Genomic DNA, 12,472 nt, shown 5'->3' with positions numbered 1-12,472 from the left:
TAGTATTTTGATTTTTTTAATTTTCGACTTTTCGACTTCGATTCCTCGATCTTTCAAATTTTCGATTTCTCAATTTTCTTGTGTTTCAGTTTTACGATTTCTCAATATTTCGGCTCTTCAGTTTTTCGATTTTAAAATTTTTGAATTTTTCCATATTATAGTTTTGGGATTTTTCAATTTTCCATTCTTCAATTTTTCGTCTATTTATCAATTCGATTCTTCAGATTTTCGATTTTTCAATTTTCAAATGTTTCAGTTTTATCTTTTTCAATTTTTCGCCTTTCCGCATCTTCGTTTCTAAAATTTTTCTTCCATTTTTCAATTTTTCGATATTTCAATTTTGGTATTTTTCAATATTTCGATTCTTCAGTTTTTCGTTTCATCAAATTTTTGATTTCTCAATTTTTTCAGAGTTTTGGGGTTACACAATTTTTCGATTATTCAATTTTCCTTCCATTTATCAATTTTTCGATATTTCAGTTTTGAGATTTTTTAGTATTGCCATTCTTCTATTTTTCATTTTTTTCGATATTTTACAGTTTCTCAATTTTTTAACTTTTTTCGATTTTTCAAAATTATCAATTTAAAAATTTTAGATTTTTTAGTTTCACATTTTTTCGATTTTTTGATGTTTTGATTGCCCAATTTTGCATTTTTTCGATATTCTATTTTTTTTATTTTTAAAAGTTTAGATTTTTAGATTTCTGGATCTTTCAATTTTTTAGTTATTGGATATTTCTATTTTCAATTTTTCACATTTTTAAAATTTAGATTTTTCAGTATTGATGTTTCGATTTCTCGATTTTTCGACTTCTTGATTTTAGATTTTTCGGTTCTTCAATTCCATTTAAAATTTTTAATTTTTAGATTTTTTAATTTTTCGGTATTAAATTTATCGATTTTTCAGTTTATTGATTTTTTAATTTTTCAGTTTCTCGATTTTCAATATTTCCATATTTCAGTGTCAGGATTTTTCAGTTTTCCAATTCTTCAATTTCTCGACTCTTCGAATTTTCAATTTCTGATGTTTCTAAATTTTTAATTTTTTGATTTCTTAATTTCACGATTAATTGTTTTTTTGATTGTCCTATTTCTCAATTTTTTGAGTTTTAAATATTGCGAGTTTTCAGTTTTTCAATTCACCAATTTTCGATTCGTGGAGTTTCAGTATTTCGATTTTTCAAATTTTCGACATTTTGACTTCGATTCCTCTATTTTTCAAATTTTCAATTTCTCAATTTTCTTATGTTTCCGTTTAACGATTTCTCAGTATTTCGGCTCTTCAGTTTTGCGATTTTAAAATATTTCAATTTTTTTATGTTATACTTTTGGGATGTCCCAATTTTCGATTCTTCAATTTTTCATTTATTTATCAATTTTTCGATAATTTAGTTTTGGAATTTTTTAGTAGTTCGATTCTTCAATTTTTCAATTTTTCGACTTTTCCACTTTAATATTTCTCCATTTTTTAACTTCTTCGATTTTTCAGTTTTTCAATTTTAACATTTTAGATTTTTTAGTTTTTCAATTTTTCGATTTTTTTTCAAAAAAAAATTCCCGTTCTTTAAATTTTTCAGTTCTTCCATATTTCTATTTACAATTTTTTGAATTTTTATATTTTTTTGATGTTTCGATGTCTCGATTTTTCGATTTTTCAACTTCTTATTATTAGATTTTTGGGTTTTTTAATTTTTCCATTTGTAAAATTTTTAATTTTTAGATGTTTCAATTTTTCGATTTTAAATTTATCCGTTTTTCAGATTATCAATTTTTTAGTTTTACAGTTTCTGGATTTATCGAGATTTCGGTTTCTTGATTATTCAATTTCTCAATTTTTTTATTTTTTTAAATTTGAAATCTTTAAATTTTTCAATTATTAACATTCCGATTTTTCGATTTTGGCCTATTTGAATTTCTCAATTTTTCGATTTTGTGACGTCTCGATTTCTCGATCTTTTTATGTTTCGTTTTCTCGATGTTTCTTCAGTTTTTGAATTTTTCGATGCTAAGGTTTTTTAATATTCCGCCCATTTTTCAATTTTTCGATATTTCAATTTTGGTATTTTTCAGTATTTCGATTCTTCAAATTTTCGATTTTTCAAATTTTTGAATTTTCAATTTTTTTGTTTCAGTTTTACGATTTCTCAATATTTCGCCTCTTCAGTTTTTCAATTTTAAATTTTTTTAATTTTTCTATGTTATAGTTACTCAATTTTCCGATTATTCAATTTTCCTTCCATTCATCAATTTTTCGATAATTCAGTTTCTCAATTTTTCGATTTTTTGATGTTTTGATTTCCTAATTTTGCATTTTTTCGATGTTTTATTTTTTTAATTTTTAAAAGTTTGGATTTTTCGATTTCTCCATGTTTCAATTTTTTAGTTATTCGATATTTATATTACATTTGTAAAATTTTTAACTTTTAGATTTTTAAATTTGTCGATTTTCCATTCCAATTTATTGATTTTTTAATTTTTCAGTTTCTCAATTTATCGAGATTTTGATGTTTTGATTGCTCTTTAAATTTTTCAATTTTTAACTTGCGATTTTGGTCTACTTCGATTTCTCAATTTCTCAATTTTTCGACTTTTAAATGTTTCGAGTGTTAAGTTTTTCAATTCTTCAATTTTTCGATTTTTCAGCTTCTTGGATTTTCAGTTTTTCGATTTTTTTTAATTTTCGACTTTTCGTCTTCGTTTTCTCGATTTTTGAATTTTTCATATTTCAGATTCGAGATTTTTCAATTTTTCTATAGTTCAATTTTTCTTCCATTTTTCAATTTTTCGATATTTCAATTTTGGGATTTTTCAATATTTCGATTCTTCAATTTTTCAATTTTTTAAATTTTCGATTTCTCAGTTTTCTTATGGTTCAGTTTTACGATTTTTCAATTTTTCGCCACTTCAGTTTTTAGATTCTACATTTTTCAATTTTTGAATTTTTCAATCTTTCGGTGTTATAGTTTTCGGATTTTTAAATTTTTGGATTCTTCAATTTTTCTTCCATTCTTCATTTTTTTGATATTTCAGTTTTGGAATTATTTTCAATATTTGGATTCTTCAATTTTGTGATTTTTCGACTTTTCAATTTTACAATTTCTCCATTTGTTACTTTTTCGATTTTTCAGTTTTTTTAATTTTTAAATTTTAAATTTTTCAGTTTCTCAATTTTTCGAATTTGTTACGAAATCGAAACATCATTTCTCGATTTTTCATTTTTTCAATATCTATTTTAAGTTTTTCGATTTTTAAAATGATAGATTTTGCGTTTTCTCGATATTTCAAATTTGCAGTTATTCGATATTTCTACATATTTTAAAATTTTCGAATTTTTAAATTTTAGATTGTTTATTTTTTTTTGTTTCGATTTCTTGGTTTTAGATTTTTCTGTTTTTTTTAATGTTTCGGTTTTTAAATTTTTCGATTTTTCAGTATCTCGGTTTTTTAATTTTTCAGTTTCTCGATTTGTCGAGATTTCCATTTTTTGATTGTTCAATTTCTCCATTTTTTTTATTTGTTTTTATTTGAATTTTTAAAACTTTTTAATTTCTAACTTTTCGATTTAGCCCATTTCGAATTCTCAGTTTTTTGTTTTTGCGGTTTCTCGATTTCTCGATCCTTTGATGTTTCAGTTTTTGAATTTTTCGATGTTTCAATTTTTAAATTTTTTGGTTTTTGGATTTTTTAACTTTTCAGCTTTTCAATTTTCAAATATTTGGATGTTTCGATTTTTCAATTTTGCGATTTCCCAATTTTTCGATTTTCATACATTGGGTTTTTGAAGTTTCAAGTTTTTGATCTTTTGATATTTCGATTTCTTGGTTTTTAAATTTTTCGGTCCTTCAATTTTTCGATATTGTAATTTTTCACTCTTTTAAATTTTAGACTTTTCTATTTCCCGATATTTTTCAGTTTTTTGACATTTCTACTTTTCAATTTTTCGATTTTTTTTTTCGGATTTCGATTTTTTCGATTTTTAAAATTTTTCGCTTTTTAAGTATCTTGATTTGTCGAGATTTCGATTTTTTGATTGTTTAATTTCTCGATTTTTTGCTCAATTTCTCGATTTTTCGATTTTTTAATTTGAAATCTTTTTTAATTTTTAACTTTTCGATTTTGGGTTATTTCAATTTCTCAATTTTTTGAGTTTGCGGCTTCTCGATTTCTCGATTTTTAATGTTCCGATTCCTCGATGTTTCAGTTTTTGAATTTTTCGGTGTTTCGATTTTTAAATTTTTCGGTTTTTAGATTTTCAAATTTTTCGATGTTTTGATTTCTCAATTTTGCGATTTCCCAATTTTCCGATTTTTCAATTTTTGGATTTTTTAAATTTTGAATTTTTCAGTTTTTCTATTTTTAAACATTGGGTTTTTGAAGTTTTCAATTTTTCGTTTTTCTGATGTTTCGATTGCTTGATTTTTAAATTTTAGATTTTCGCGATTTTTCGTTTGTCGTTGTTTCAGTTCTGTTTTTTCTACTCTTCAATTTTTCGAATTTTTTAATTTTCCATCTTTCAATTTTTTGATGTTTCAATTTTCTGATATTTTGGTTTTCGATTTCTGGATGTTTCAATTTTACCTTCCACCGATTTTTTATTTGTGTCTATAGCCGTTTACTGAACAGGTGGAAATCACGCACTTTTTCAACTCCATCTGTTCGGTAAACGTGGTATAGTTCAGGTATGGCAAAAGTGGCGCATAAGCGTAAGGTTGAAATGAAAGTTTAGTGTTTTGAATAATGATATATTATCACTCAGCGTCTTTCCATATAATTTTTAAAAAACATTCCATTTAGCATAAACACAATAATACAAAATTACACAACAATACTTCAAGTATTAACAACATGACTATAAACTCAACGTGTGACGTCGCTCAGTCAACTTGCTAGACCCTGCTTATATACATACAAACTTTATAATATAAGCGTCATTTTGTTATACGTAACAACAATTTTTGTATTGGCATATGTCTAGAAAAATAACAGACTCTTGTGCTCCGTCATGTTTCTCAATTTAGCAACAATACAGAGTCTTAATGGTGACCAATCAAGTGTAACAATAAAAATCCAATTTCCCCGAAGAACATTAACAGCTATTTCGGTGCTATAACGGTTAAAGTGCTATGGACATAATAAATGTTAAGATAGACACGCATAAATCGAGATTATAACTAGTACACAAGCAATGAAAAGCACAGACAGAAAACTCCATGTAGATGCGAGACTCTCCCGAAATTCGAAGCTTGGAAATGTAAACTGGAAACGTCAATCCACAAATGCTTATGTACACACCTTCAGTATAAAATCATAAAAAATTTAATCGTAGTAGCTCATGATCCCTTAATGTGTAGTATAGGGGGCGCTGCCCCCGTTTTTGATTTTATTTTCAAACATTTCGCTTAGGAACTTATACTTAAAAGAAACTAGACTTCTGGAGCGGCTCGTGACCTTGTTTTTACAGTTGATTCGGCGATTTAGCCTCAATACTTACTGTATCACAATACGCAGAAGTTCTATTTACTATTTACAGAAATTCACTAATGCATTGTTGGGCATAACGATATTGTCGAAATTATAAAATACCAACTCAAACGACATACAAAGTACTAACATTAAACTACGCTAGAGTCTAGTCGTGCTAGGTATACCTTGTTGACCAACGATATGGGGCGGTGGGGCGCGCGCGCGCGCTATCATCAAATGTCAAACGTCAACTGTCAACTGTCAATTCCAAAGAGCCCCACTCCGCTTTCGCACCCAGAGAACCACTTCTCTGTCAAACGGATGGTGGTCTTAGTACAAAATGACATTAACAACTATAGTTATGTACATTGGTACCCGCAATGTTCTTGTTTCTCGTGATAATGACAACTGAAGACATCTGGTTACTGTGGTTACAAACAAGGGCAAAACGAACGAAAAACAGTTCCTCTAGATACTATATGTATGAAGACATCTGAGATGGGACGGTTTTCTAACTGCCGGTTACATGATATAAAACATCCAGAGTAAAATTCGTTATTTGTTGATATTGTGCGGTTACAAACTACTACATAGGTCTAGGTAGATCACTCGTATTATCACTGGTACACCAGTTTACAACGACGAATGAATTGGGGGCTGCCCACTCGACTAGCGTAGGAAAAGCTTTAACACTCTAGTGGTCTCCCAGACACTTACTTCCTTCCAACTATTTTACTTTGCTCCTCAGATATATTACAAGGTAACAAAATCTGATCCTCAGCTCTCTCTCTCTCTCTCTCTCTATTGGCGTGAGTTGGAAAGAGGTGAAGCGACTGGGTGCAGATCCGCACTTCGCGGACCGTTGCAAAACATATATATATATATATTTTTTTTGGAAACATTTCTCTATCTTTTCGTTTCTAAAATCCTCAGTAAAAAGCACAACCCCTGTTTTGAATAACAATCCCATCTGCACCTCGCCTCACCCCCTTATCACAAGAAACACGCCCCTAAATCACCTTTTATCACTCCTAAAAGCATTTTTATATCTTGGAGCACTTCATGAGCACGCATAAATCTCCCCCCGTTTGAATTCCTCCCCAGCCTTCACACGTTAGTCGATCCGCAACCCGCTGACCCCGCAGTAAATTCGACCCTTTCATCGTGCCCTTGGCCCTCGGTCCTTACGAGACGATGCACTCCTCCACCCCGTTGTGAGCGTCCCTGATCTGCTGCTTGGTCTTCCTGCTGGCCCGCCGGATGAGGGAGCGCGATCTGGGCTTGGACAGGCCCTCGCGGACTTCGGACGAGCCGGCCTGCTTGTCCTTCTCGGGGGCGGGACTCGCCGCCCTGCGGCCGCCCTTGCTCGCCGAGACGTACGCGCTGGATCGACGTTTCAAGCCGCTGGAATCTTCGGTATCTCGAGGAAATATCCGAGACAGCGTCAGAAACGAACGGAATATTTCCTTGATGTTGATGTCGTCCTTTGCGGAGCACTCGAGGACCTTCACCCTGCGGAAAAGGGAGGGGTTAATGGTGACGTGGCGAACATGTGATCAAGAATATTGTAAAATGGTTTCTAGAAAGTTTGGGGGTTGATTTCGGCAAGGCGTAGCTTTGTCGTATTTTTTTTAATATAATAAAGAGATTATTTTTGTTTTGTTATATTTCTGGTTTCTTGTTTTATTTACAAAGAGCATTTGTAGCAAAAAATGCGCGAAACGCGTGCATCTCGAGTGTAAGTGTATGTTTTCTCGTCCTTTTATGACCCCTAGAGTACGAAAAAATAGGTCCCCCATTTCTGCCCGTCTGTCTGTCTGCGGTCTCTGCGGATTTTTGTTAAACAGATAATCTTCGAATCCACTCGACCAATTACAAACAACAGCAAATTTGTTTTTAATTTTATAAAATAAGACATCTCTGCACTTGTGATCAAAATTTATTTCCAAAAAATTGATGAAGTCCTCTTAAAATTTTGCCAAATAAATCCTCTTCTTGACATTTGTTTTAATACTATATACATATTTTTATTTCAACTTATAAGGGTTATCATAAAAAAAATAAATTTCCAAAATCAAATGTTACAATTTTTGGTTTTTTCATTTTCTCTCATTTTGAATTTTTCTATTTTTCAATGCTTCGGTTTCATAGTTTTTCGTTTCTTTGGTTTTCAGTTTTTCACTTTTCGATTTTTCTGTTTCTCAGGTTGTAATTTTTAGATTTTTCAGTTCTTCGTTTCCTCAAAATTCTTCGTTTTTTCATTTCCTTATTTTTTCAATGTTTCTTTCGATTTTATAATTTTTAGTTTGTTCAATTTTTCAAATTTCGCCTTTTTCATTTTTCAATTCTTCGATTTTCCATTTTTTCAATTTTGCAATTCATATTTCGTTTATTCGATTTCGAACTTTTTCGATTATTGAATTTTAATTTTTTTTTTCAATTTCGCGATTTTCAAATTTTTGGATTTTGAAATTTTTGCATTTCCAGTTATTCGGTTTTCCGATTTCTTTAATTTTCATATGTCGTTTTTTCGATTTTTGAATTTTTCGTTTCTTTAATTTTTCAAATTCTTGATTTAAAATTTTTACGTTTTTCAAAGTTTTCGTTTCATATTTTTTCGTTTTTTGAATTTTTGATTTTTCCATTTTTTTGATTTGAAGTTGAAAAATCGAAAAATTACAAAATCGAAAAACCAAACATTTTAAAAATCGAAACCCGAAAAGTAGAAATGACCGTGCAATCGAAATATCAAATCATCGACAGATTAATAAAATATCGAAAAACTGAAAAATCCAGAAATTGAAAAATTTTGAAAATTCAAATGTTGAACAACTCAAAAATCTAAAACCTGAAAAATTGGGGAGTCTAAAAAATGGAAAAGTAGAAAGATTTTAAAAAGCGAGAAACTGAAAAAATAGAAACAGGTATTGAATGATAAATGCAAAAATCTAAAATTTTAAAATCTAAAAATTGAAAAATCGAATAGCCGCGAAATCGAGAAACTTCTAAAAATTCAAAAAGTGAATCATCGAGGAATCGAAACATCTAAAGTTTGAGAAATGGAGAACTCGAAAAGTCAAGAAGTCAAAAAATCGAAAAACTCAAATTTCGAAAACTGAAAAATCCAGAAATTGGAAAATTTTCAAATTTGGAATGTCGAAATCAAATCAAATCGAAAAATTGAAAAATCTAGAAACTGAAGAAACGAAAAATTGTAAAATCCAAAACTTAAAAACTCGAAGAACTGAAGAAACAAAAAATTGAAATATTGAGAAACCAAAAATCAAGAAACTCAAAATCGAAAAAAAAAATGAATCGAAAAATTGGAAAATCCAAAAACTCTAAAAACGAAAAATTATAGAATCGTCAAAATTGTAAAGCTGAAAAACCGTAACATTAAAAAACGAACGATCAAAAATTTAAGAAAACCAAATCCGAAAAGTCGAAAATCGAAAGCAATTGAAACATCAAAACATCGAAAAATTAAAATATTGAAAAACTGAAAAATCCACAAATTGGAAAAAGTTTGGAATCTCGAACGATTGAGAAATCGAAAACTTGAAAAGTCGAGGAGTTTAAAGATGGAGAATTAGAAAAATTTTGAAAATCGACAAACCAAAATGTCAAATCGAAAAATTGAAAAATCAAAAATTAAGGAATCGAAGAACTGAAGAAACAAACAAAAAATTTAAATATTGAAAATCTAAAAACTGAGAAACTCAAAATCGAAAAAAAAAATCGAAAAATTCGAAAATCGAAAAACTATAGAATCCTCAAAATTGTAAAGATAAAGCAAAAATTTTAAAAGCCCAAATCCGAAAAGTCCAAAAATCGAAAGCAATCGGAACATCAGAAAATCGAAAAATTCAAAAATTTCAAATTAAAAATTTAAAAATCGAAAAATTCAAAAATCGGAAAGTCGAAAAATTGAAAAGCCGAGAAATCGAAAAATCAAAAATCCAAAATTAAAAAATTCGAAGGAAACGTCGAAAAATTCAAAAACTGAAACTTCGAAAAATCGAAATATGAAAAGATCGAGAAATCGAGAACTCGGAAGTTGAGATATCGGAAAATCGAAAAATTGAAAAGTGAAAATTTGAAATATTCAACAATCAGAAAATGAAAACATCGAAATCTCGACAAATAGACACTACGAAAAATTAGAAAATCGAAAAATTGAAAAAATGAAAGATTTAAAAATCTAAAAATCGAAAACTCGAAAAATCTAGAAATCAAAATACCAAAAAACTGAAAAATAAAAAATTTGAAAATTCGAAAAACAAAAAAAAAAAAATTTAATAATGTAAAATTTAAAAATCAAAAAATTGAAAAATCGGAATGTCGAAAAATTGAAAAACTGAAACATCTGAAAATCGAAATATCAAAAGACCGAGAAATCGAGAACTCGGAAGTCAGGATGTCGAAAAATCGAAAAATCGGGAAATCGAAATACGCCAAAATCGAAAAATTGAAAAGTGAAAATTCGAAAAATTGAGAAAAAAAAAATTAAAAATTTAAAAATCGAAAGTTTAAAAAACGAAAAATTGAAAAATCGAAAAGCCGAGAAATCGGGTAATCAAAATTCCAAAATTAAAAATTTCCAAGAAATATCGAAAAATTAAAAACTGAAACATCGAAAAATCGAAATATCAAGATCGAGAAATCGAGAACTCGGAAGCCGAGATGTCGAAAAATCGAAAAATTGGTAAATTGAAATACGCCAAAATCGAAAAACTGAAAAGTCAAAATCCGAAAAATCGAACAATCAGCAAATGAAAACATCGAAATGTCGACAAAAAGACATTACGAAGAATTAAAAAATCGAAAAATTTAAGAACGTAAAAATTGAAAACTCGAAAGATCTAGAAATCAAAACATCAAAAAACTAAAAAATCAAAAATTTAAAAATTCGAAAAACAAAAAAAAATTAAAAAATTAAAAAATGTGACATTTAAAATCGAAAAATTGAAAAATCGGAAAGTCGAAAAATAGAAAAGCCGCGAAATCGAAAATCCAAAATTTAAAAAATTAAAGAAACATCGAAAAGATTGAGAAACCGAGAAAATCGAAAAATGGAATTTTAAAAATTGATAAAAATTAAAATATCGAGAAAATGAAAAATAGGAAAATCGAAACATCAAAAATCGAAAAATTTAAAAACCGAAAAATCTAAAATATGAAAATCGAAAAATTAAAAAATTGAAAAGGCTGAAAGTAGAGAAATTGTGAAATTAAAAATCGAAAAATTGAAAAATACAATAAGTGAAATGTTTTTTAAAATTATAGGAATAATTGTTATTAACATTTAAAATCAAAACTAGAAATATTTAATATTGAAAAATCGAAAACCGAAAAGTTGCAAATGGAAAAAGTGAAAAATCCGAATATTGAAAAATTTGAGATTGAAAAAAGAAACATTATAAAATTGAAATACTGAAAATTGGAAAAATCGGAGAACCAAGGAAATCGAAAAATTGACGAAACGAAAAATTGAAAGATTCAAACGTTGGAAAATTGTAAAACTGAAAAATTTAAACTTGAAAACTCGAAAAATTACAAATCGAAAAACCGAAGAACCAAAAAAGAATAAAAATTTGAAAAATTCAAAGAAGCGTGATTTATTAGGCTGCACTTCAGGGGTGAGGAAAGTTCTGTCGAACTACCCTTCGATCAATTTTTCGTTTAAGTAGGGTGCAAGACTTTGTAATTTCTGTTAAAATTGGTTCTTTATTAACAACCTAAGAAAGAGTGCACTGACTTTAATTTTTGGTGGTGAGTGTAAATCTTAATTATCCAGCACGTGGATGGTGTTAAGGCGGCACTTTTCCCCTAAAAGCCAGAAACGGCGATAAACAACCCGAACCCACGGCTTTGTCTAGCCCTTCGGCTGCGAAAGAAACCGCCGGCATCCCCCAAAATTTGACGCATGGCCCTATATATCTAAATGCCGAGGACGAAATTCGCAGAATTCGGCAAACACGAGCCTAAATTAAACCTTCTCGTTATCCATAACAAGCTGAATCCCATTAGCTGGAGCCACCCCAACCCAAAAAATCCTCTATACGTTTCCGCACACTTCCGCCCCCATAAACGTGAAACAAGGACCAAAGTTCTGTTAATTATAATAAGGGGTTGCGTCAACTCCGAGCAAACATGTAAGTTTATGAGGGCGAATTTTTGCATTCGTCCTTTTTAATCTCTGCACGAAAAAAGGGTTGAAGGTTGCTAATCCCGAAAAAATGTGAGAATAAGAACGTCCGGGATTAAAGTGATGGCTCATTTTAAGCCTTATCCGCTGGATCTGGAATTACACCCTTCCAAATCGGGATCAAAGGGTGCTCCGTAATGGATCGAAATGGGGGGATGTAAACAGGATCGGGCTTTCAGGTGGACGTTTTTTAATTTTGAATTGCCAGATAAACACTTTGATGTTGCGAGATTATTTTTAACTTCCTGGAGGAGTGCTTATGAAGCGTACAGTTTTAGGATATTTCGTTATTATTTCTATCATTTCTAAAATTTTACTAATCCACTTTGTTTCGAGTTCTCGAGCTCGAAAGTCTGAGGATTTCGGGGGCGGAGACACCTTTGTCTAATTTGTCTCTTTGCCTGTTGACGAAGTCTGTCTGTCCTCGGGCAATTTCGGGACTTTCGCCCTCCGCCTCTCTTTCTAATTAGACGAAAAGGTAAAAACCAATTTTCTTGATGACGAAATAAGCGTGCAACAAAACGAAACGTTCTCCTAACTCGATTTCGAGCCATCTCGCGAGCGTTTTAGGGCTGTAGGTGGAGCTTTGATGAACTCACAACATTTGTTTTTTGCTTGTTGTAAATCCGGGAGTTTTCGGAGGGTAGTTATATGTGTACGCCCACGGGACATTAGGGAACGGATCGGAGCAAAGGTTAAAGTTGTAGCAGCATAATTCGGTTTTTTTGAATGTTTGATAAAGACGCTTTGAGGAGGCGAAAGCGCTTTGATTTCATTGGAAGACAAAGGGTGGGAGCTGGA

At 30.0% G+C, this 12,472-nt stretch overlaps 1 protein-coding gene across 1 annotated transcript in view; it reads right to left on the bottom strand.

Moving 5' to 3' along the window:
* Nucleotides 1-4,757: 4,757 nt before the first annotated feature.
* Nucleotides 4,758-12,472, bottom strand: part of LOC135143000 (GTP-binding protein Di-Ras1) — a 138,099-nt gene continuing 130,384 nt past the window's right edge. The window contains exon 4 of the mRNA XM_064074822.1: nt 4,758-6,975. Within this exon, the coding sequence (XP_063930892.1) occupies nt 6,648-6,975 (328 nt within the window). The 3' untranslated portion in view covers nt 4,758-6,647. The remainder of the gene's footprint in view (nt 6,976-12,472) is intronic.

The sequence above is a fragment of the Zophobas morio genome, unplaced genomic scaffold (assembly GCF_036711695.1).
Source record: "Zophobas morio isolate AGI-343-1 ecotype UQ-CSIRO unplaced genomic scaffold, CSIRO_AGI_Zmor_V1 ptg000057l, whole genome shotgun sequence".
NCBI classification, from domain to species: domain Eukaryota; kingdom Metazoa; phylum Arthropoda; class Insecta; order Coleoptera; family Tenebrionidae; genus Zophobas; species Zophobas morio.
Note: the sequence above shows the minus strand (reverse complement) of the source record. Positions and strands in the feature narration are given on the sequence as shown.